Source organism: Neofelis nebulosa, chromosome 11 (assembly GCF_028018385.1).
Source record: "Neofelis nebulosa isolate mNeoNeb1 chromosome 11, mNeoNeb1.pri, whole genome shotgun sequence".
Taxonomy (NCBI): domain Eukaryota; kingdom Metazoa; phylum Chordata; class Mammalia; order Carnivora; family Felidae; genus Neofelis; species Neofelis nebulosa.
Window position 1 is genome coordinate 89647041 of NC_080792.1, and position 25371 is coordinate 89672411.

The following is a 25371-nucleotide window of genomic DNA, read 5'->3' on the forward strand; positions in this document are numbered from 1 at the left end:
AAGTACAAGGTTTCAACAGCAATGCAGAACGCTGAAATATGCAGGTAAGAGTTTTATGGTATTGTTTCCATGTGAAGTTTCTATTCGATTATCAGCTGTAAGGATTCTCCAATTTTTTAAACCTGTTTTTTTTAAATCTTTTTTTTTTTTTTTTTTTTACAGTTTATTTCATTTATTTATTTATTTAGAGCGTGCGCGTGCACGCCAGTGTGGGAGAGGCAGAGAGTGAGGGGGAGAGAGAGAATCCCAAGCAGGCTCTGCCCTGTCAGCTCAGACAGAGCCTGATGTGGCTCTTGAACCCACGAACCACGAGATCATGACCCGAGCTGAAGTCAAGGGACGGACACTCGACAGACTGAGCCACCCAGGAGCCCCTCTCCTATTTTATTTTATTTTTTAAAAACAAACACTGCCAGATATAAACTCGCATTCATGGATGCTTCATTCTAACGGCTTAGAAAAAATAGCAAGGGGTCTAGATCAGCGCCATCCAGCAGAAACACGTGACCCAGACATGTCATTTAAAATTTTTCCAGCAGCTGCACCAAAGAAGTAAAAGAAAACGGGTAAAAATAATTTTAGTAATATATTTTAACTAGCCCAATATATACAAAACATTATCATTTCAATCTGCAATCAATATGAAACATGACTCACAAGATATTTTATGCTCTTCTCCAAAAAATATGTTGCAACCTGGCACGTATTTTACGCCTACAGAATCTTTCAGTCTGGACCCCCCACAGCTCAGATGCTCGATAGCAACACGTGACTTGTGGCTGCCATACTGGACAGAGCAGGTGTCACTAGAGGTCGCTGGTTTTTCAACGGAATAACCAGTCCTGAGGGTGCGATGGGGGAGATTCGCTCCTCATTTGTCCGTGATGGTCCAGACGTGGCCCCACACGGACAGGAATTAGTAGGAACTTTGTGAGTCCCGTTTTCTCTGCTGTGATCCTCTCTGCCTCCATTGTGTTTCCCAGCATGTGGGTAGAGAGTCACGGAATGGCATCCAATGACGTCATTCTGCTCAGCAAGAAAGCCATGCCGGACAATTCCCTTCCAATCCTCGCGATGACGCCAGTGAGTAAGCCTCTCTTCGGTGTTAGGTGCGTCTCGGACATCTCTCTACACCCGTGGATCTCCCTTCAGCAGGTGCAGGTGGCCCTCAGGCCCGGGGCGACATGGGTTCCAAGCCCGTCTCTGTCACTGTTCTACAGGGCCACTTGGGCGCTCACTTTGATCTATGCATTCCTCAGTTTTCCCAACTAGATAGAAGAGGTATTTTCTAGCTAAAGTTCCCTGTTCTTTTGATGCCACAACCCAGTGCTTCCTAGACTTAGATCGTTTCTTAACCATTTTTGTCCCATCTCCACCAATATCACGTATACTGTCACTACTGTTTGTTTCCCATCAGCTTATTCTTTTTTACTCGAGTGTGTTCTAAGAAGAAGGTTACACCACCATTATAAATGGGAAACCAAAAGCTTTTGCCATGAATAGAAAGTAATTATAAAAATAAAAAACATTTAGGGCCTCCTGGGTGGCTCAATCGGTTCAGCGTCCGACTTCGGCTCAGGTCATGATCTTCCGGTTCGTGAGTTCGAGCCCCGCATCGGGCTCTGTGCTGACAGCTCGGAGCCTGGAGCCTGCTTCGGATTCTGTGCCTCCCTCTCTCTCCTCCCCTCCCCCACTCACACTGTCTCCCTCTCTCTCTCAAAAGTAAATAAACATTAAAATGAAAGTTAAAAAGAAAACATTTAAAAAACTTTAGCTCAAAACTGTTGCCTGTGGCTCAGCCGGAGGCCTCCCCTGGACGCAAGGTGAATAACCGCGAAGAGGTGTTACAGCCCCAGCCGCACCGAGCTGACACATTCTCTTGGATGTAATCAAACAAATGGAGGGGAACTGAAAAGGGAACCCCTTTCTCCCTGGCGACTCAGAGTTACTCATGCGGTGACACCTGTGCCCCGTTCACCCCCCACCAGGGCTGTGATACCCCCTACTTCATATCAGCCCCTGGCCTGGGCCTGAGAATACAGGGGAATGAACAGTAGATTCTCCTTTCTGACCATTTCTGGCTTGGGCGTTGTTTTTTAAGTTTTATTTTTTGGTGGATTTTTACAGTAAAATCTGTGATTCGGCGCTTAGTGCTTATATGCTGGATATGTGGCATTTTGCTGGTCCAGGACCACGTTTAGCTGTTTTATTATATTCACTGCATATAAACAGAACCGTTAAAAAAAAAAAAAAAAGGCGGGGCGCCTGGGTGGCTCAGTCAGTTGAGCGTCCGACTTCGTTCGGCTCGGGTCATGATCTCGCCGTCTGTGGGTTCGAGCCCCGCGTCGGGCTCTGTGCTGACAGCTCAGAGCCTGGAGCCTGCTTCGGATTCTGTGTCTCCCTCTCTCTCTGCCCCTCCCTGACTCATGCTCTCTCTCTGTCTCAGAAATAAACAAACATTAAAAAAATTTAAAAAAAAATGCAAATCCACAGGCCAAATGCAAACCTTAAAAGAAGACCAGATCAGGTGGAGTGCTTTGCCGCTCAATGCTTCTGCGTGCACAGATTCTCCTGCCTATAGGGGATCCCTTCTTACTGTCTCCATCACTTGGTGGTTTTTCGCATAGCTCTCAAAGCAATTTGTGATTATTTAATGCACAGATTTGTGTTAGCGTGTGCTGGCCGTGTCCCCGAGGACGTGGTAGCGTTCCCGTGGGCAGGAGCCTTGCCCTTTGTCACGGGCACCTCTGACGGCTAGCCCACTGCCTGGCGCAGATCTAAGAGCGAGATAAATACTGACCAAATGCACGGCAGCTCACAGCTTTCACCAGGGTCTCAAACAGGCTGAGTGAGCCGACAGAGGTCAAGATCACTAGTCTGTAGACTCTGTGATGGAAGCAGTTCCAAAAAGTTAAAAGCTGCCTATTTTCTTGCGTGGTTGGGAAGACTAGCCATGCAAGAGTGTTTCTTTTTTTTTTTTTTTAAATTTTTTTTTTTTCAACGTTTTTTATTTATTTTTGGGACAGAGAGAGACAGAGCATGAACGGGGGAGGGGCAGAGAGAGAGAGGGAGACACAGAATCGGAAACAGGCTCCAGGCTCCGAGCCATCAGCCCAGAGCCTGACGCGGGGCTCGAACTCACGGACCGCGAGATCGTGACCTGGCTGAAGTCGGACGCTTAACCGACTGCGCCACCCAGGCGCCCCATGAGTGTTTCTTGATAGAGGTTGTTTCCTGGGTTCGATTCTGGAAGCCAGGGGGATTTTGGAAAACTTTGGAGATGCGATTCCAATGATGTCCTCAATGAATGGGGTTCGTCCTGTGATTTAAGTGGGAATAATGAAATCCATCACAAATCCAGGAAGCACAAAGGTTTTAATGCGGGTGCTTTCAGGCATTGGAAAGAACTTATGGAAAAAACAGGCGTAACGTTTGAAATGACAGAGACGTTCACCTTGGAGAACATGTTTGCCATGGAACTTCACAAACACACGGATGTTCTCAGTGAGATCGTAACGGCTGCCATCAAGGAGATCGCCATTGAGAAAGTAAGGCGGGTATAAAACAGCTTAGAAAAGAAAACTATTTTTATCTTAATTTATTTGAATTCCAGTATAGTTAACATACAGTGTTATTAGTTTCAGAGAATTATTTTTTTTTAATTATTATTTTTTTTTAACGTTTATTTATTTTTGAGACAGAGACAGAGCATGAACGGGGGAGGTCACAGAGAGAGGGAGACACAGAATCCGAAACAGGCTCCAGGCTCTGAGCTGTCAGCACAGAGCCCAATGCGGGGCTCGAACCCACGGACCGTGAGATCATGACCTGAGCCGAAGTCGGACGCCCAACCGACCGAGCCACCCAGGCGCCCCACAGAGAATTATTTTTTTAACGCCAAGAGAAAATTGTTTGTTCTAGTGCTTGTATTTGAGTAATAAAGAATTATTTGCTCTAGGGGAGTCTGGGTGGCTCAGTCAGTTAAGCATCTGGCTCTCTCTCTCTCTCTCTTTTACATTTATTTATTTTGGAGAGAGAGTGAGAGAGAGCGAGCGAGCACAAACAGAAGGGGACCAGAGAGACAGGGAGACACAGAATCGGAAGCAGGCTCCAGGCTCCGAGCCATCAGCACAGAGCCCGATGCAGGGCTTGAACCCGCAAACTGCGGGATCATGACCTGAGCTGAAGTCGGATGCCTAACCGATTGAGCCATCCAGGTACCCCTTGTCTCTTAATTTCAGCCCAGGTCATGATCTCACAGTCCTAAGATTGAGGCCCAAGTCGAGCTCTATGCTGAGTGTGGAGCCTGCTTGGGATTCTCTCTCTCTGCGCCTCTCTCCTGCTAGTACTCTTTCTTTCTCAAACACAACAAAGTAATAAAAAAAGTGAAAACAAGAATTATTTGCTTAAGAAATAGGGCTTCTGCCTTGGTTAAATTTTTGTTGTTCTAAATTATCATTTCACCTCCAATGTATTTATTAAAGAAAGAATGGATGTTGATGGTACAAAACTGACAAATCACAATTCTGCCGCCTGAAGATGATTATTTCAGCGTATATGTAAAAACGCAGGGGAGACACATGCATCCACATGCATATACACATATGCGCACACTATACCAATAGTCACACAAACGTGTCAACGTACCTTCACAGTGTATATACTCATACATACATGCACATGCACGCACGTGTACATAAATGCTCATACCACATAGACACAGGTACACGACACCGCATATATGTGTGCACATACACATCATACACACATACATCTAAATAGCGATGCAGCTGCTTTCTGAAAATATAATCATAAGTAGGCATATTACTCTGTAATTTGATTTTCTTGCTTAACAGTAAACACGGGAGCAGGACCTCCCAGGTATGCAAGAGGCAGACTAGGAGACTTAGACCCTGGTTCTAGAGCCAAGTGAACTGGCCGAGCTGCTCTTTGAGCACCCAGTTCCCATCGCTCTAAAACGTGCGTAATAGCCCTTACTTCACTAGGGTGCTTTGGGCACCGAAGGTGATCACGTATGCAAGTGCTTGGTAAGTAATGAGCAGGGTCACCGTGACAGGCTCTCCACTTACCTGGGAAACTGACACAGACTCTGGCTTGAGCAGTTGACCAAAGGCAAGCTCAGGAAGTTGCTGTGGGGTTTGGAGTTCTGTTTTTCCAACGTATGTGCCCGAACCACTCTTTTCGTATTCCTGACCAGGCTGTGAAGGAAATCTTGGACACGTGGGAAAGCATGAAGTTCACCGTGGTCAAGTATTACAAAGGCACACAGGAGCGAGGCTACATCTTGGGATCGGTGGACGAAATCATCCAGTGCCTTGACGACAACACGGTCAACCTCCAAAGCATCTCAGGAAGCAGATTTGTGGGGCCTTTTCTGCAAACTGTTCACAAATGGGAAAAAACACTTTCTCTAATAGGGGAAGTCATTGAGGTGAGAGAAAACCAGGAAAGCACTTTTGTACGAGAAGACTTTCTGCTCAGACACTGATGACTCTCTGACATACTTTTTCTGGGTTGATGTATTTTGGGGTGTGTGTGGGCACGATTACAGGAGTCCATCTGGGTTTTTATTTCAACAAATGCATTTTTAAATTCCACAATTCTTCTTTTTCATATGTCCCTATTCTTTTTTTTTTTTTTTTTTATAAAGTTTATTTTGTCTTTGAGAGAGACAGAGAAGTACGAGTGGGGAAGGGGCAGAGAGAGAGAGGGAGACAGAGAATCCTAAGCAGGCTCCGAGCTGTCGTGCAGAGCCTGACGAGGGGCTTGAACCCGCTCATCTGTCCCTATTCTTGTTTAATTCTGTCCTGTTCTTGTTGCCAGGATATACTTTTACCTCCTTTATCACACTGAAGAATTCAAACATATTTAAAGCCCTTTTCAGATTTCTCCATATTTATTCTTTTCTCAAGCCAGGATTTTCCTCTTTTTTGTGTGTGTACGTGACCATCTTTCATGATAGTGGGTTTTTCTCTTTTGTGATTTATTTATTTTTAAAGTTCATCTCACATAACAGGTTTTTACCTGTGCTTGCTTCACTTTGTCACGTGTTTTTGCAGGTTGGCACTGAACAAGGTGGCTTGGGGCTTTCTTCTTTTGTGGGAGATACTAGTTCAGACCTCTGTGAGCAACCCAGGTTCATCTCACCATTTTTTAAAATGTTTGTTTATTTTTGAGAGAGAGAGAGAGAGAGAAAGACACAGAGCACGAGCAGGGGAGGGGCAGAGAGAGAGGGAGACACAGAATCCGAAGCAGGTTCCAGGCTCCGAGCTGTCAGCACAGAGCCTGACCCGGGGCCGGAACCCACAAATTGTGAGCTCATGACCTGAGCCGACGTCGGACGCTTAACCGGCTGAGCCACCGGGCGCCCCTCATCTCACCATTTTTGCTGTCTCTTTCCCCCTCCCCAGACTATAGGCAAGTGCCTGTTCCATGGGACTGGCTAGGGGGTGTGGTCCAGGCCCTCACCCCTCTCACACGTGTGCTTCCTTCCTTTGCTTGCTTTTTTATTTTTTAATCTATGGCTTTTCATTAGGTAGGACATAGTACTGTTTTTTTTTCTTTATTAAATGTTTTTTAAAAAATAGAAGTGAAATTTACATAACATGAAATTAATCGCTTTAAAGTGCACAATTTCATGGCATTTAGTACATTCACAATGTTGTGCAACCATGCCCCTGACTAGTTCCAGAACATTTTCATCATCTCAGAAGAAAATCTCATACCCGTTAGAAGCAGTCACTTACGTTTCTCTGTCCCTCTAGCCCCTGGCCACCACTGATCTGTTTCCTCTCTGAATTAATCTATTTTGGACATTTCACACAAATGGAATCATGTAACGTGTGGCCTTCTGTGTCTGGCTTCTTTCACTTAGCGTCCTATTTTCTTTTTTATTTTTTTTAAAGTTGATTAATTTTGAGGGAGAGACAGAGTGAGTGAGCAGGGGCGGGGCAGAGAGAGAGGGAGAGAATGCCAAGCAGGCTCTGCGCCATCAGATGGAGCCCAGTACAGGGCTTGAACTCACAAACTGCAAGTTCATGATCTGAGCCCAAACCAAGAGTCAGACGCTAAACGGACTGAGCCACCCAGGGGCTCCACAGCGTCCTGTTTTCAAGGTTCATGCACGTTGTAGCGGGTATCAGTGCCTCATTCCTTTTTATGGCTGACTCATAAGTCCGCTGTGTGGAGAGACCACATTTTGGGTGTTCGTTCTTCCGTTGGCAGCCATTGGGTTATTTCCACCTCTTGGCTGATGAGCAGAGTTCTGCCGTGAGCATTCACGTACAACTATTTTTTGAGTCCCCGTTTTCGGTTCTGTTGGGTCTATGCCTTGTGGGTGCAGTCGTGGGTCACATAGCGTTTGGCTCAGTTTTTGCGTGGGCTTCTTCATGATCTGCCCTTTATTCCTCTCCTTAACGAGGCTCTCCAACCCCTGCCCACAACTAGAAGCTTCCTCCCTGTCTTGGGCTGCTGAAGAGTTTTCTTTTGCTTTTGAGTGTGGCCGTGTACCTTAAAATACATGGCTCTATTTTCTCCATCTTTCTTGTGTATTTGGAAAGGAGGGTATGCACTCGCTCTGCCACCTTGCCTGGGAACACTTTTGACCTGAGTCGCTGTGTATCTGTCCCGCGTTAGGGTGGGATTTTGCCATACGTACCTCGAGGTACCCATGCTGACGTTGACGTTGTGCATTTCCAGATTTGGATGCTGGTTCAGAGGAAATGGATGTATCTTGAAAGCATTTTTATCGGTGGAGACATCAGGTCGCAACTTCCAGATGAGGCGAAGAAGTTTGACAACATCGACAGAGTATTTAAAAGGGCAAGTGACTGGCTTCTATTTTAGTCACGAAAGGACACTGATGAGAGATACTTTTACTTATGTTTCTGCATGTAGTATTTTGTCTATTAAGTAGCTTCTGAATTTCTTAAATCATTATATATGACCTTAATCCGTTCAGTAAAAATTTCTCTTGGGTATCAAGCCACTGGCATCTGGCACTGAAACTTTTTTGTATTTATTTTTCATTATAAAAGTAACACTTAAAAAGCCTGGAAAATGCGGAAAGGTAGAAAAAAATGTATCTTCCGGAGTTCCGTCACATTGACATGACCACTGCAGTATGCCATATGCTTCTTTTTTTTTTCCTGTGTACATGAATTTAAGAACACAACGATAACGACATTTTATTTAATTTTCTCATAATTTTCTTTTGATGTTATAAGAAATGCACTTCATATGATGAAACTGAGAAGGGATTTGAATGCCTTTATATACCGTTCCATTGAGTGGCTTGACATTAGATGACTGTCGTCTAGTAATGAGACATCTTGTTCAAAGGGGAATTCGTTGCATTCATAAATAATCTGTGGGCTTGTGCCTCGTGCCTTTTGCACGTTTAGGATGAATATCTTACGAGGGGCTGTTGGAAGGTAAATTGCCCGTGAAGGCGTAGTGCTCAGTGCAGAGTCCTTCCAGGAAAGGGTTGTGTCCGTCATCACTGCCCCTAGTAATTAGGGGTGGGGGTTTTAACCCAGAGCCTCGGGGCTGTGCTGCTCAGCGGTCTGCAGTGCTCTCCAGTTAGGAGGGGCTGGTTCACATTCGGGTCTCCTTTATCCATTAGAGTTTATAACATTTTCTTATTCATTTGCATAAGCTTTTTTTTAAACGTAAGAAAAAAATCACACGATCGATACCTATTTATTATAGAAGGATTTAGATACTATTAAAAAAAGTAAAAGAAAAAAAGGCAAAAAATATCTACAATCTCATACCCAAGATTACCATGTTGACACTTTAACATGTATCTTTCCAGAATTTGTTCATTCCTATGTAAACACATACATAAATATTATAAATAAATATTCCACAAAATAACATCATTCTTACCCATGTGATCATTTAAAATTTTTTTTAAACATCTTTGACATATCTGTCAATAGGTGAACATCTAAATGATCACTTACAGCCAGTGACTGACCTAAGTTCCTATTCCTGGACGTTTAGGATAGTTCCCTTCCCCCTCCCCCCTTTGCCATTCTGAAGGGTGCTAGTGAACGTTCCGGAACGTACGCACTGCCCAGAGCAGACGTGCCGCTTTGATCCATCCAGCCCACGTTCCCCGAGGCTCTTCTGTGCGCAGGCGCTGGTGCTGGCACGCGGGGCCTGTCCGTGAGCAAAAGAGCTTAAAAACCTCTACCCCAGACCGCTGGCCTTCTAGGGGGAAGGAGGACAAAGTGAACACCGGAAATATGTAAACGGCACGTAGTTCGCTGGGAGGTCCTCGGGGGATGCTTATTTAAACGTGCGACGTTTCTGCCGCGTTGGGCCCCGGAGGGCTGCGGTCCGGGTGTCTGTTGGTTCTGTCGTCTGTCGAGCCGGCGCCGAGCGGCGATCCCGCTGGCCCGGCCCGACGGCTCCCCTCTCGCCCTCGTGCAGATCATGGGCGAGACCTTAAAGGACCCCGTGATCAAGAGATGCTGCGAGGCCCAGAACCGGCTGGGCGACCTGCAGAACATCAGCGAGGGCCTGGAGAAGTGCCAGAAGAGCTTAAACGACTACCTGGACTCCAAGAGAAACGCTTTCCCGAGGTTCTTCTTCATTTCTGACGACGAGCTGCTCAGCATCCTCGGGAGCAGCGACCCGCTGTGCGTCCAGGAGCACATGATCAAGGTGCGCCCCCCGCCGCCCCGCCGGAAGCCGCCGCGGAAGCTCCGCAGCTGCGGTTCGCTCCGTCCCAGATCCGCGAACCGCTATGGGCGCGGGGGGCGGGCGCTCGGTCCGTCAAGCGACCGGCTCTTGGTCTCGGCTCAGGTCGTGATTTCATGGTTCGTGGGCTCGAGCCCCACATCAGGCTCCGTGCTGAGTGTGGACTCTGCTTGTGATTCTCTCTCTCTCTGTCTCTCTCTTTCTATCCCTCCTCCGCTCACTCTCAATCTCGCAAATAAATTTAGAAAATAGTTAAAAAAAAAATTAAAGACAGAAATGGTGCTGGGCTTTCATCTGAAACATAAATCTGATGAAATCCACTATAGCCTGAAATTACAAAAAATCCCACTGTTGTTTGTTGCTCTTTTTCTATAGCCCCAAAACACTTTTCTTTCTTTCTTTTTTTTTTTTTTTTTGGAGAAACTAAAAAGAATATAGCAATGCACAAAGACTAATATAATAAGCAGAGAGGTGGTACAGGACAGTGCTTCGGCATGTGGACTCTGGACTCAGATTGCCTGGGTTCAAATCCCAGGTCTACACAGATTTGCCGCGTGACTTTTGGCAAGTTACTTAACCCCTCTGGGCATCAGGTTCCTGTCTGCAAGTGGGGAAAACCCAATAGTTACCTGCTTCAGTGGAGTTGTTCTTAAGATGAAATGAGTTCGTATGTGTAAAGTACTCGGTGACCGTCTCATAATGTTGGCTAACATTACCTTATCCACCACCCAGAATTGACTGGTAACTAACTTGTTACCAGTTAGTCCTATTTGCTTCTCTACACCCTCTTCGTGAGACAAAGCTGTAGAGAGAAAGTTGCCATCCTCTTTGCCCCCATCACAATCCTTACTCCCCCTTCAAGAGACAGCCACTGTCATGACTTTGCAGTGATTCGTTCCAGCCCCTGTTTTCATACTTGTACATAAACGCATGTGTATCTGCGAACAATACCGACTGGCAGGAAACGCAACAGATCAAACTGTCTCTGGTGATAGACGGCCAGAGCATGGCCAGAACGAATCTTGATCAGCTGGTCAAAGCTGTATATTTAGTATCAGCCCTCGGGTAGGGCTTCCCAGCTGTGGCACTGTTGGTCACTGGGCCAGATAATTCTTTGCTCTGTGTGTGTGCGTGTGTGTGTCGGGGATTGGGGGCTGTCCTGTACGCTGTGGGACGCTCAGCAGCATCCCTGGCCTCTACCCACCAGACGCCAGGAGCATCGCTCTCCGGTTATGATAACCAAAAATGTCTCCTGATGTTGCCCAGTGTCCCCTGGGGGCAGAATCATTTGTGGCTTTGAATCGGTGTTGTGGAATAATTCCTTTATTCCAGATAAACAAAGCGTTTGGGATCAAGTACATAACTCCATACTTTCCCTTTAGTTAATGCGGATTTCCTTCCTAAACCAAAATTTGTGTCTTTGATTTTGGTCTTTTTTTCTCAAAGGGGAGATGTGTGTGTGTGTGTGTGTGTGTGTGTGTGTGTGTGTGTGTGTGTGTGTGTAATTTTTTTATTTAAAAAAAATTTAATCTTTATTTTTGAGAGAGAGAGAGAGAGAGAGAGAGAGAGAGAGAGCATGAGCGGGAGAGGGGCAGAGAGAGAAGGAGGCACAGAATCCGAAGCAGGCTCCAGGCTCCCAGCTGTCAGCACAGAGCCCAACACGGGGCTTGAACTCACGGACCATGAGATCATGACCTGAGCCGAAGTCAGATGCTTAACCGACTGAGCCACCCTGGCGCCCATATATATGTATATAATGTTTTTTTTTTTTTAATTTTTGTTTTTAACGTTTATTTTATTTTTGAGACAGAGACAGAGCATGAACGGGGGAGGGTCAGAGAGAGAGGGAGACACAGAATCAGAAGCAGGCTCCAGGCTCTGAGCCATCAGCCCAGAGCCTGATGCGGGGCTCGAACTCATGGACCGTGAGATCGTGACCTGAGCCGAAGTCGGACGCTCAACTGACTGAGCCACCCAGGCGCCCCAATGTTTGTTTATTTTTGAGAGAGAGAGAGAGAGAGAGAGAGAGAGAGAGAGAACAAGCGGGGGAGGGGCAGAGAGGGAGAGAGAGGATCTCAAGCAGGCTCCAGCCTAGATCAGAGCCGGATGCAGGGCTTGATCCCACGAACCACGAGATGACGACCTGAGCCGAAATCAAGAGTTGGAGGATTAATCGACTGAGCCCCCCGGGCATCCCGGAAGAGGTTTATATTTTGTTACCACTTTCAAAAAAAAAAATATTTTACTGTTTTAGAAAAGTGTATATTGGTAGTACTTCATTTACCAGTGGCCCCTTTTGCAGACCCTCTGGTTTTATTGTTTAAAGCCTGTTGCCTTTTCCTTCTCCTCTCTGACACGCGGAGTGCCTAGTCTTATACCCTGGGTCCTGAAAGACTCATTTCCCCCCCCCCCCCGAGTATCATTCCGGATCAAGAACAGTGCTGACAGGCAACAAATGGCCAGTGTTGAATGTGCTGGAGGCATATCTTGCACGGTGTTTGAGGTGACCCGACCTCATCTTGTAAGTGCCATGATTACGTCTCTTCCAGGCTGAGAGAGGAGAAGCAACTTGTCCAAAGTCACCCAGCTGGGCTGTGGGGGAGGGATTCAGGCACGTCTCTGACTCCTCAGCCCTGGGCCGTTTTGTCACCGGGCCTCTTCTGTCCAGATACCTCTCTGTACCTGCATGTACTCTAGAATCTCGCGTGTGGGGAGGGAGTGCATCTTCTTTTCCTTTTTAGCCCCAAACAGACCTTCGCACAGTGCGGGATAGACGCGCGCACCCAAAGCGTGCTGCTGGAATGAGCAGCTGGGCGAGCGGACGCCTATTTGGTGCTGGCGTCCCGGGGGCTCCCGTGCGTGGTGGGGGGCTGGCTGTGGGCCATTCTTGAGCTCCATCGTCCAGCGCCCGGATCGCAGAGTGGACTCTCCCCTGTGTTGCAGATGTATGACAACATAGCACTGCTGAGGTTTAATGACGGGGACGGTGGAGAAAAGCTGGCGTCTGCCATGATCTCAGCAGAGGGCGAAGTCATGGAGTTCCGGAAGGTCATACGGGCCGAGGGGCGCGTGGAGGACTGGATGACAGCAGTTTTGAACGAAATGCGGAGGACCAACCGGCTGATTACCAAAGAGGCTATTTTTAGATACTGTGAAGACAGAAGCAGGTAGGGTCGTAAATGTGAACGTGTGTCACTTTATCCTATTAGCAATCATAATGGATTAATATTAAAGGCTTGGGGTAGATTGAGTGACATTCCAAATGAAGTTTTCTTTTCTTGGAATAGCTAAGTTAGCCTGCGCCTTGTCCGTCTTTCAAGGATCGCCTAACTCAGGACTTCTCAAAGTGCGGTACTGGGAGTTTGTGACAAATGCAAATTCCTGGGACGGACTCCACCTCAGCCCCACGGGGCCATCTGTGTATCTTATAAGCTCCTCCCCGGGGATTCTGAGCACGCTCAGGCATGAGAACCACTGACCTGGTGACCCGACAGAAACCAGGTGTTCAGTAGGGTTCATCCGTGTAAAGTCGTTTCTAAGATATTTAACCAATGTCAATCACGCCTTGATTTTTCTGGCCTCAGCAGCTTCCAGGCACCAAGCTGAGCCACGCCTGCTTCTCATCGAGAAAAGGGCTGGCTTTAATGTGTGGTACATACGACATCTTTGGATGACTTGTGCCATTAGATTTAGGCGGGACTCCCAGGAATATATTTGGCAGGGCCTTGATGGCAGACATAAAATCTCCATTATTATTTTAGGAGTGCTGTCCCTTTGATTTTAGACACTGAAAAACATCTAGTTAAATAAATGATCAGAGACTAGCATTATAGTTGAATCGTTATGATCCTATTTTTTAGGTGCTATAAAAATTGGTTTATGTCCTTATGTGTATCAAGTATACGTAGATATCTTCAGTAGTGTGCTGGTCATCAAGCTGGTTTTCTGAAGCAAACAAACAAAAAACCTTTGATTTAGAGAGTTTGTCAATTTACATAGTGTAGATACTCCCACCACGGCTGATTTCAAAGCTAGCAGAGTAATGGAAGTGGTTTGAACATCAGCCTGCAAAATTCCTGAGTATTTGGCAGTAAACTCTCGTGAGCTGGTAGGAGGCAGCTCCTATACGTTATCAGCCATATTCATTAATTGACCTACTATTAATCGGATTCCTGCTCTGAGCTGATCGCTGTGCCAGATGCTCATACAAAACTGAACGAGACAGAAATCACCGGCCCCCAGGAGAGGTGATCACGGAGCATTCTGCAGTCTCCTTAATGACCCCAGATCAGAAGAATGTTACGCCAGTGTTAGTTTTCTCGACATCATAACTGCCACGTTGCCAGGGTGCTGCTGTGTGTCACAGCGTGTGGTTGGTGGGAGACAGTCAGGGAAGGGAGCCCGATGTGTCTGTATTACTCCTTTCCTCCCCAAATCCCCTCCGCTCGGGCACTGTCGTTTCTGACGACAAGGGTGAGTAGTTGAAATGAGTGCATTGGTTTATTTGAGCTTCACTGAGAAGACAGGCCCAGGGATACACAGCCCCAGAAAGCACCCCCGTCCCGGGATTTGCCAGACGCCATCATGGTCACCTTAGCTGTGCCCTGAGTCACGTTATTTTCTCTGCTCGGCTTGCTTCTGCCTCTCCTGATTTCCAGCTTCCTAGGTTCCCCATCACCTTTATCTAGTGTGTAGGGGTCATAATTATAGATACTATTTAGGTTTTCGAGGTGCCATACAACTTTAAAACAAGGTGGTAAAGCCTGATCTTTTTTTTTTTGTTTTAAATACACTTTTAAATTTATTTTGCCATTAATTGTATGTCATCAGGATAATGATGTAGTAATTCACAGTCACCTTTCCTGGATTGGAACTTATAGCTCTGGGTCTGTTATTTACTTTTTTTAAATTTTTAACATTTATTGAGGGAGAGAGAGAGAGAGACAGAGAATGAGCAGGGGAGAGGCAGAGAGAGAGACAGAGGCACAGAATCCGAAGCAGGCTCCAGGCTCTGAGCTGTCAGCACAGAGCCTGAGGTGGGGCTCGAACCCACGAACTCTGAGATCATGACCTGAGCCGAAGTCAGACGCTTCACAGACTGAGCCACCCAGGCGTCCCCAAAACGTAGACATTCTCATAATGTTCCCATAATATGGAGTCATTCTGAAAGGTCTATAAAGGCGTCTTTTCAAAGCGATCTAGCAGCTCCCTACACGGTCAGCTGTCATGGTCTCATGTGCGCGTGTGGTCGGCTCGGGCTTTTCCTGTCTATCCGGAAGACTTCTAGCCATTTGCTTGCCTAGAGCCCTTCCTTTGCCTTTCCCCACTCTAGATCAAAGAACTAAATTCTTCCAGGGGCTGTTGTCTGGTACCAGTCCCTCGAGCAGGTGCGCTGTTTCCCCTTTAGAGTCGACTGGATGCTCCTGTACCAGGGGATGGTGGTGCTGGCCGCCAGCCAGGTGTGGTGGACGTGGGAAGTGGAGGATGTCTTCCGCAAAGTGCAGAAAGGGGAGAAGCAGGCCATGAAGGACTACGGCAAGAAGATGCACGAGCAGATTGACGAGCTGGTCACTCGGATCACCATGTCCTTAAGCAGAAACGACAGGAAGAAATACAACACGGTCCTCATCATCGACGTTCACGCCAGAGATATAGTCGACTCCTTCATAAGAAGCAGGTGAGGGCCTTCCGGGGCGCCGGTGTCTCACAGCGCGTCCGGCCCCGCGCTTCGTCTCGCCGCCTCTCTGACCGCGTCTCCCGCTTGTCACCTTCCAGCATCCTCGATGCCCGGGAGTTTGAATGGGAAAGTCAGCTGCGGTTTTACTGGGACCGGGGGCCGGATGAGCTGAACATCCGCCAGTGCACCGGCACCTTCGGCTACGGATACGAGTACATGGGTTTGAACGGGAGGCTGGTCATTACGCCGCTCACAGACCGGATTTACCTGACTCTTACTCAGGTGACTGGCCTCCTGGACCTTGTGGTTATCGGCTGCCGGTGGTTACGGGTTTCTCGCTGAGCAGGATTAGGGTGATAGGAGACACTGTACCGGGTTGACCCGTGTCCCCTCCCTCCCGATTCACGTCTGCTCGGAACCTCACAAGGTGACCTTATTTAGAAATGGGGTCTTTGCGGATTTAATTAGTCAGGGGTTGGGAACACCCTGGATTAGGGCCCTGTAGCCAGTGACTGGTGTCCTTGTGAGAAGAGGAGAGGACACGGAGATACAGGAAAGGTGATGTTAAGAGAGGCCGGGGTTGGAAATGACGTGGTCACAAGCCAAGGAATGCTTGGAGCCACCAGAGCGAAGAAATCCCTCCCAGGAGCTTTTGGAGGGAGGGTGCCCCCTCCCCCCTCCAACAGCTCGATTTCAGACTTCCAGCCCTAGGTTCTGTGAACGAATACGCTTCTGTTGTTTTAAGCCCCCTACTTGGTGGTAATTTGTTAGGGCAGCCCCAGGAAATTAATGCCGATAGTGAGGGGCATTGTTGTTTAAACCCCGTAAATGAGTTTCAGATTGGAACGTGACTGGCTTGCCACCTTTTAGGTTCAGGTGGCGCCTGAAACCCCGTCAGGTTTAATAATTTGCTAAAAGGATTCCCAGAACTCAGAAAAACCATTACAGTCACAGTTGTGGTTTATTATAGCAAGAGGACGCAGATCAAAATCGGCAGTAGGAAGGCTTAGGACAGGGTCCGGGAGAGACCAGGCGCGAAGCTTCGGCTTCCTCTCACGGTGTGGTTGTGCAGACGGCATCATTTCTTACAGCGGTGACATGTGGCAGCATGCATGAAGTATTGTCACCCAGGGAAGCTCCTCAGAGCCTTGGTGTCTAGGGATTCAGTTGGGGACTGGTCATGTAGCGATGGCTGATCACCCCGATGGCCGACGTTAGTCTCCAGCCCCTCTAGAAGTCACGCTGATACCATGTGGCCCAAGGTCACTGTTCTCAGGACATTCCCGGGGCTTAGAGGTCAACTCCTAGAATCTGGAGACAAAGGGCCAAACCTTTCTTTGGGGAGGACTAATCCTTTACTGCACAGATGAACATGTGTCCGTGAGCCCCAACTCTGGGACCTACCGGGACCTTGTCCTTAGTGTCGGCACGGATTCTCGCATGTTGCTTCGTCCTGGGTATACTGGTTCCTGTATCATGCGGTGGGGGGTGGCCGGTAGCGGTCAGTGGAAAAACACAGAAAAGAAACGTTAAGAATGGTGACTATCAGAAAAGGTGAGTGTGTCGGATGCCTGGATGGCTCTGTCGGTTGAGTGTCTGACTCTTGATTTCGGCTCAGGTCGTGATCCCACCATTGTGGGATCGAGCCCCTCGTTGGGCTCCATGCTGAGTGTGAAGCCTGCTTAAGATTTTCTCTCTCTCTCCCTCTCTCCCTCTCTCTCTCCCTCTCTCCCTCTCTCTCTCCCTCTCTCCCTCTCTCCCTCTCTCTCTCCCTCTCTCCCTCTCTCTCTCCCTCTCTCCCTCTCTCTCTCCCTCTCTCTCCCTCTCTCTCTCTCTCTCTCTCTCCTTCTCCTTCTCCTTCTCCTTCTCCTTCTCCTTCTCCTTCTCCCTCTCCCTCTCCCTCTCCCTCTCCCTCTCCCTCTCCCTCTCCCTCTCCCTCTCCCTCTCCCTCTCCCTCTCCCTCTCAAGTAAATAATAAGAAGGGTGAGTGTGAACTTGTCCATTGCCACACGTGTATGTCGCACATAGATTATCACAGTGCTTTGGGAAATGACGCCCGTTTCCTTGTGAGAATCAGACCAATGTATGTTTTGCATTTCGCTCATAACAGGCACTGTCCATGTATCTGGGAGGGGCCCCTGCTGGCCCGGCAGGGACTGGCAAAACCGAGACCACCAAGGATCTAGCCAAAGCCCTGGGCCTGCTCTGTGTTGTAACCAACTGCGGTGAAGGCATGGATTATAAGGTAAGGCCTCGTCGTCCCTCCCGGTGCTGTGTTACTGGGCAGAGAGCTAAAAGTGGGGCATGGCGGGAAGGCGTCTCACCTCATTCTCTTCCATGAAAACACATGGAGGCGACTGGAAGAGTCGAGCGGAGAATCTTTCGCCCCCGGTCCCAGAACGTACACGGGTCAGCTTTGTTAGCAGCTTGGAGAGCAAGCGTTGCAAACAGAGATGCCACCAGAGCCACATAGATAACGAGGAAAGCAGCAGATAGAGACAATAGGGAGTGGTGAAGACTGTGGCCAATAGAAGGCAGTGCTTCGGCTGCGGGGGGAGCCACTGTTTAGCTGTGGTTGTTACCACTTGGGAAAGCGGACCCGGTGTTGCTAGAGTTTCCAGTATCTCAAGAGAGGCCAGAGATCTGGAGTTTTCCATGCAAATCCTTAGTTTGTAAAATCCTGCGAATGGGAGCTGGCCCGTGAGAGGGTCCCGGAAGTGTTGCCAGAAAGATCCATTCGTGGGGTGGTTGGCCAGCTGCCTCTCCGCCAACCTGATGTTCACCGTCTGCTTTAATTTAGGCGATGTCTCTGCAAACGTATCGCTTGCAGTTTGAAAGATAAAAATTGCCCTTGTCCTGCCATTTCTTTCATTCTAGGCCATTGGGAAGATTTTCTCCGGCCTCGCCCAGTGTGGGGCCTGGGGCTGCTTTGACGAGTTTAATCGAATCGACGCCTCTGTGCTGTCGGTCATCTCATCCCAGATTCAGACGATCCGAAACGCTCTGATCCATCAGGTGACCACGTTCCAGGTGAGGCTGAGCGCGGGGCCTGCCTGGACCACATGCTCCAGGGCGGAAACCTCACCAGGTGCTGGGTAGTCGCCCTTCCGCACCAGGCTGCTGACAGATGATTTGACAGACTTCTGCTTTCAAATTGAGATGGTTGGGTTTTCCAAAATTATCAGCATCTTTGACAGTTAAGGACTGCGGTATTCTAAGAACTTCAAACTAATTCCGGACATATGCAAAGTTGCTATCGGCGGGCAAGGCAGTGTTCTCAAGTAAGTGACGTACAGGGCCCCCTTTAAAGGAGAAAAACATTCGTGGTCACTTCCCAAGTTTGAGAAAAAAGGCAGCCTTAAAGATTAATGTCCCATGGGGCGCCTGGGTGGCTCAGTCGGTTAAGCATCCAACCTTGGCTTAGGTCATGATCTCACAGTTTGTGAGTTCGAGCCCCACGTCGGGTTCTGTGCTGACAGCTCACAGGCTGGAGCCTGCTTCGGATTCTGTGTCTCCCTCTCTGTCTTCCCCTCCCCTGCTCACTCACACATTCTCTCTCAACACAACAAATAAATAAATAAACAAACAAACAAACAAACAAATAAAATCCATTCCATCTGATGAAGCTGGATGAGAATTTGGAGAAGCATGATCTAATTATGTGATCCGCACACTCCAGAAGTGGGTTCTGTAACAAAAGGGACCAGAGTGGCCGGACCAGTCCCCTGCACCAGGGCCTCTCTGATCCCAGTGTCCTTTGCTTCCCCTCCTGTCCCTGTGTCCCCGTGTGCCCTGCACTCTTGTCACCTCATGACACTCGCCCTGCAGACGCACCATGTCTTGTCACACCGTATGTGTCCCTGTGTGCCTGGAATCGTCCGTCCTTTGTGCCTGAAATCTCCTGTGTATTCTCTGAGGTCCTACAGAGCCTCAGAAGTTCGGGACCCAAATGTGGCTCAGGCTGGTGCGGATTTGCTCGGGGGTACCTCCCTGGCCCTAGCCACCCGCCTGCTTTCCTCCCGGGCCTCAGTGTGGCTCATTGTCGAGAGATTATGTAAACTAGGTACTGGTAAACATTTTCGGGATTCCCAGAAGGGCTTTGGGTGGATTTCCTTTTAATTCGTTCTTCTGAAATCGTTCAGGGCTGGCCTTACTGCTTGTGAGGGAGGGAAATTGAACCTGCAATGCATTCAGGCTAAATAATAAATAACCCGTCCGTCATCTCCGGGGGGCAGTCTGGGCCTCCTGTGGATATTGGGACATGGGTGGGAGTGGTCTCAGTGCAGCCTGGGGGGACGAGACAGGGGGAGCATCAGCTACCTGCTGGGCTGCCCCCCTTGTCACCGAGGCCACCCGTGCCTCATAAAAATAGAATTTCCTATTTTTTGTCTCTATGGTGGACCAGCGAAAGAAATAAAATAGTAAGCTCTTAGCAAAAAAAAAGTTGAGGCAGGTGAAACTCAACTGTAGGCTAAAGAAATTCAAAATGTTGAGATTCCTGCAGTTTGTTGGTCCCCGAGGCACCCGGAGGATGAAGAGGTGGGAAGGGTTGATGTCCAGGCGCCCGGGGGGCGGGGTTGAGGCTGGATTCGGGGAGTCACAGGTAACCTGAATGAAAATCCACTTTGCGTGGGGCGCCACACTGTGTGCTCGAGCTCAGATCGCCTCGCTCAATCGCCACAACCTTGCGGAAAGGGAAACCGACTCAGAGAAGTTAGGTAACCTGTTGGGGCTCACACAGCACCTCGGACCATCCCCAGGCTGCACTCCTTCCCCCCACCTGCCACTTCTCAAGTGTGCAGACCCTTGATTTGGATCAGAGTTTGGGGGAGGGCAAGGCTTGCCCCCCAGAACACTCAGGCCGTAAGCACGAGGGCTCTACGTTTAACACCCGGAAACGGAAGGGAGCTGAAGGTGATGTCTGCCGGCCGTAACCCCCTTCCTTTCCTGTCACCCTCCAGTTTGAAGGGCAGGAGATCTCCCTGGACTCGAGAATGGGCATCTTCATCACCATGAATCCCGGCTACGCTGGCCGCACGGAGCTGCCCGAGTCAGTGAAGGCCCTCTTCAGGCCCGTGGTGGTGATCGTGCCCGACCTGCAGCAGATCTGTGAGATCATGCTCTTCTCGGAGGGCTTCCTCTGGGCCAAGGTGAGGCCTTGTGGTTGGTCCGCCCTGGCTCTGCTTTTGGACTGGGGGCTTGGCAAGTTTGCATTCTGTGTGGCTTGCTTGCTGTCTCTCTCTCTCTCTCTCTCTCTCTCCCTCCCCCCATTCTCCTGCCCCTTTTTAAAATTGTGAGTTTTATTTTCAAATAATTTGACTCCCAAGAAGTGACAACCAAAGTGCAGGGAGTTCTGTGTGCCCCTCCCCCAGCTTCCCCAGTGATGACACCTGACACCCCCAAGGCTGGTTGTCAGAACCGGGGAAGTGATGTGGGTGCTGTGCTTTCAGCTCAGCTACAGACTTTATCTGGATTCCGTCGGGTTCGCTTGTTCATAGAGCAGTTCCATCTGAGCACCCATACGTCCGTTTTGTTTGTAGAATGGTGTCCCTTTGCTCTCGGGTCATTTTCTTTCTTTGTTCGTCATTATCTTTGATCACAAAAGACGCTGGCCAAAAAGATGACTGTCCTGTACAAGCTGGCCCGGGAACAGCTCTCCAAGCAACACCACTATGATTTTGGACTGAGAGCCCTGAAATCGGTGTTGGTAATGGCTGGAGAGCTGAAGAGAGGCTCTTCGGAACTTAGAGAGGTAGGGGCCACGTGTGCTCACGTCCTCTGGGTCTTCGGTTCCCACGCACCTGACAACCGCCAGGATGGGTGACGGGCTACTATGTGGTACTCGTGGGAAAGGTTTAGCCTTAGCTGTCACTTCACTGGGTTGCTGGCCTCAGTTGGGTCTCTTAGCCATCATATGTTTTGTTTTGTTTTTTCTAATTTGACTTATTACCATAGGTCAATTTCAGTGTCTCCACGGCACCACAGTTTCTGATGCCTCTGATCAATCCACAATTGCAGGATGGTGGGGTGGAGGGATGGCGATAAACCCAGGCCTCAAGAAAGCACGAGTACGAATTTTGTGTCTTTTTCCGCTTTGCAATGAAAGCACAGGGCCTACTCTGAAGCAGACTTCAGTCAGTGCTGCTCTGTGGGCAACAGGCTCACGTTTTTCTCTGGAGACTGTGCTGACAATGCTTGGTGTCTTAAAATTTATAGAAAATTTCATAACAGGATTCCTAGACCAGTGTCCGGGTCTTTCAGAAATATCTTTGAAGATGTCCGTTTCATTCCATCCAGGATGTGGTGCTGATGAGGGCCCTTCGAGACATGAACCTGCCCAAGTTTGTATTTGAGGACGTCCCTCTTTTCCTCGGTTTGATTTCCGATCTGTTTCCTGGACTGGACTGCCCGCGTGTTCGCTACCCCGATTTTAATGACGCCGTAGAACAGGTGCAGCAGGAGAACGGCTACATTGTCTTACCTGTCCAGGTAAGGCAGCGTGAAATGACTTCACGGGCTTCTTCTGGGTCCTTTGCATTGTTTTTGTTTTTTTTTTTCATTAAAATAGAAATAATATAACATTTACTGTCTTAACCATTTTTCCCTGCCTTTTTTTTTTTTTTTTTTTTTTTTTTTAGTGTGGTAAGGTACACATACCATAAAAATTTCCGTCTTACCCAGTTTTAGTCCAGGGTAGTAGTGTTAAGTATATTCATATCGTGAAACAGATCTTCAGAACTTTTCCATTGTGCGAAACTGAGACTCGGTCCCCGTTAACCAGCGACTCCCCCCTCCCCTCCGCTTCCCCAGCCCCTGGCACCTACCTGGCACCCAGCCTTCTGCTTCTATGAATCTGACTCCTTTGGGGACTTCATGTAAGTGGAATCCTGAGGTATTTGTCCTTTTGTGACTGGCTTCTTTCACTTTGCATGTTTTCACGGCTCATCCGTGTAATAGCATGTGTTGGAGTCACCTTCCTTTTTAAGGCAGAATAGTTTCCCACTGTATGTACGTATCACCCACCCATTGTTTTTGGCATAATATGATAACTGAAGTATTTGCTTTGGGGTCCAACCATTATTAAATTAAATGTTACCGATAAGATTTTGATCATCTCAAGTCTGTAAGGTTGTATATGTCATCATTAAGCCATGAACTGCCAGAGTGTTCTCCTGAGGGTCTAAATGCCTAAAGCTTCAGGACCAGGGTGGCCGCCTCTGGTCGGGCTATCTCGGGGCATCAGGCTACCCAGAGGCCTCGGGCTGGGGCAGCAGGTACTGGCCACAGATGAGAGAGCTCTTGGCACCTTTCCTGGCGCTGAGGTTTTCCTCTGGATGTGGTTGTTTACAACAATGTGTTTTCTGGTGGGAATGTAAAATGGTGTAGCGGCTGTTAGAAAAACAGCCCGGCAGTTCACCAAGAAGTTACACACAGACTTAACCACACGACCTGTGTATCTCCCCAAGAGAAATGACAGGTGTCCACACAACTTGTATACAAATGTTTGTAGCAGCATTATCTGTAAGAGGGGAAAAATGAAAACGTGCAAATGTCCACCCATAGATGAATAAGCAAAATGTGATCTATCCGTGCAATGGGATTTCACTCAGCCACGAAAGAGAATCAAGTCCTGACCCACGATATAATGTGCATAAACCCTGAAAACGTGCTGAAAGTAGCCAGACACAAAGGCCCACATATACCGTGTGATTCCATTTATGTCATTCCATCTATTTATGGAGAGTGGGCAGATCCACGGGAACACACAGCACATGAACAGCGCCCGCAGCTGGGGGCAGGGCTTAGAAGGGTTGACTACGGGTGCAGAGTTTTGGGGGTGGGGGAACGTGTGATGAAAACCCTCTAAGACTGAATGTCGTGATTGTGCCCATACTAAAACCCACCGAATCGCACACTTGAGATGGGTGAATCGCATGGTAAGTGAATTATAGCTCAATAAAGCTGTCTTAAAAAAAGCTGTGTTACCCTAGCTACCAATGTTTGCCCCACAGGTGGATAAAGTGGTTCAGATGTTCGAGACCATGTTGACCCGCCACACGACCATGGTGGTGGGGCCCACGGGAGGGGGCAAGTCCGTGGTCATTAACACCCTGTGTCAGGCCCAGACCAAGTGAGTATGACCCCGAGGAGGGGGCCTCGTTGCCCGGTCGTGGTGGTATTACCTAGTTACACTTTGCCTTCTCGATTCCTGGGAGGTTAGGTTTGTCTTAAAACTCTGCCTTTTTTTTTTTTTTTTTTTTTTTAAATCATGAAAGTAAAAAGTTCATTTGTGTTTGAAACTACATACAGCTACCACGGGGAAGACATTTTCAAGCCAGGGTGTAATCCAGTCAGAAAGGAATGTGAAACATTTTTAATACCTTAGCTTCATGGCCACCAATTATTTTCATGACCCAGTCAGCTTCAGAATCGCATGCAATACAGAGTGAAACATACAGTCCTGAAAACTGAAACCTGAACACATCAGTGTCCTAAACACCACTTTAGACTCGAAGTGTCTCGATTTGTTTCATTGCTGAGTTAGTCCACCTATTTTTATTTATTTTTGTTTTTATTTTTTTAAGAGAGAGAGTGAGCTTTTTTTTTTTTTTTTAAATGTTTATTTATTTTTGAGAGAGACAGAGACAGAATGCAAGTGGGTTAGGGGCAGAGAGAGAGGGAGACACAGAATCCGAAGCGGGCTCCAGGCTCTGAGCGGTCAGCACAGAGCCCGACATAGGGCTCGAACCCACAAACCGTGAGATCATGACCTGAGCCGAAGTCAGACGCTTAACTGACTGAGCCAGTCAGGCGCCCCTAGTTCACCTATTTTAGAAGGCAAAACAGTGACCCTTGTGTGCATCACCCTGTGACCGGGATCATCTGTGAGGGAAGTATTTCACAAACAACCTTATAAAGATATCTTGAAAATTAACTGGTTAAGTTGTATTTTCTTGGTGTTCAGGTTGCTCCTTCAGAGTAAGGCAGGACGCTCACCATTATGCAACCCTTGTTATGGTATCAGAGTGGCCAAAAACAGAGTGTCCCCTCCCCAGATGAGTTAACCATTGTCAGCCCAGTGGGAGCTAGGAAAGGGATCTCACACTCCTGATACAGAACATTCTAAAGACCTGGAGTGAGTTGTCGTGCCCATCCTTGTACTGAAAACAGGTTTTCTCACCTCTCGCTCTCCTCCTAAGTAATAACTAGGTCCCAGAAAGACTTCGCTGCGTGCGAATATTCCAGCAAAAATCTAAATCAAGACTTACGATCTTTGTGATGTGAACATTTCTAGATAGTCTATATAAGATCAGTGAGTAAGTGACTGCCGTTTTTTCTTAATTCTTCTTATGTTTCTTATGAGAAAGCCACTGGACAGTGGCTCCCTGGTTTCAAGTGGGTTGTGCCATAGCCCTCCTGCCTTTTGTTCTTTAATTAATTCATTGTTAGGTAGTTGATAGAACTGTCACATACGTGTGTGTATTTGCACGCCACCATTATTTTTAGGTAGTTAATTATGAACTGTTTGTGCGAGGTGTGGTTTTCTGTAGACAAATTCATCCCATCGTGTTGCAGGAATTTGCAGGCATTATGGTGGCAAATGCCCCATCCACATGACGTACCAAGTCAGCAGCACAGAGCAGACATCCCGTAGATACGAGAGATTGAGCGTTAGTGGTCCAAGGGTGTGTTACGTAGTCCTGGACGACTGTTGTCTCCTGTACGCGTATTATGAAATCTTTACGTAAATCGTCACAGGCACGACTACGTAACTTAGCTTCTCATTGCCCTGAACAGGCAAGGCTCTGCCTTCAGTTCAGACCTTGCTTGTGCTGGGGCCATATTTTTGGTGAAACATGGTTCCCTTGCATTAAAAAATTTTTTTTTAAGTTTACTTATTTTTGAGAGAGAGACAGAGTGTGAGTGGGGGAGGGGCAGAGAGAGAGGGAGACACAGAATGTGAA

The 25371-nt window shown here is 48.0% G+C and overlaps 1 protein-coding gene across 1 annotated transcript in view; it reads left to right on the forward strand.

Moving 5' to 3' along the window:
• DNAH10 (dynein axonemal heavy chain 10) overlaps positions 1–25371 on the forward strand; it is a 152141-nt gene that overhangs the window by 67700 nt on the left and 59070 nt on the right. Inside the window, exons 26-38 of the mRNA XM_058691462.1 lie at positions 3395–3548; positions 5219–5452; positions 7720–7842; positions 9460–9693; positions 12673–12896; positions 15137–15406; positions 15505–15688; positions 17517–17651; positions 18284–18436; positions 20368–20556; positions 21012–21158; positions 21704–21895; positions 23419–23537. Coding sequence (XP_058547445.1) covers positions 3395–3548; positions 5219–5452; positions 7720–7842; positions 9460–9693; positions 12673–12896; positions 15137–15406; positions 15505–15688; positions 17517–17651; positions 18284–18436; positions 20368–20556; positions 21012–21158; positions 21704–21895; positions 23419–23537 — 2358 coding nt within the window. The remainder of the gene's footprint in view (positions 1–3394; positions 3549–5218; positions 5453–7719; positions 7843–9459; positions 9694–12672; positions 12897–15136; positions 15407–15504; positions 15689–17516; positions 17652–18283; positions 18437–20367; positions 20557–21011; positions 21159–21703; positions 21896–23418; positions 23538–25371) is intronic.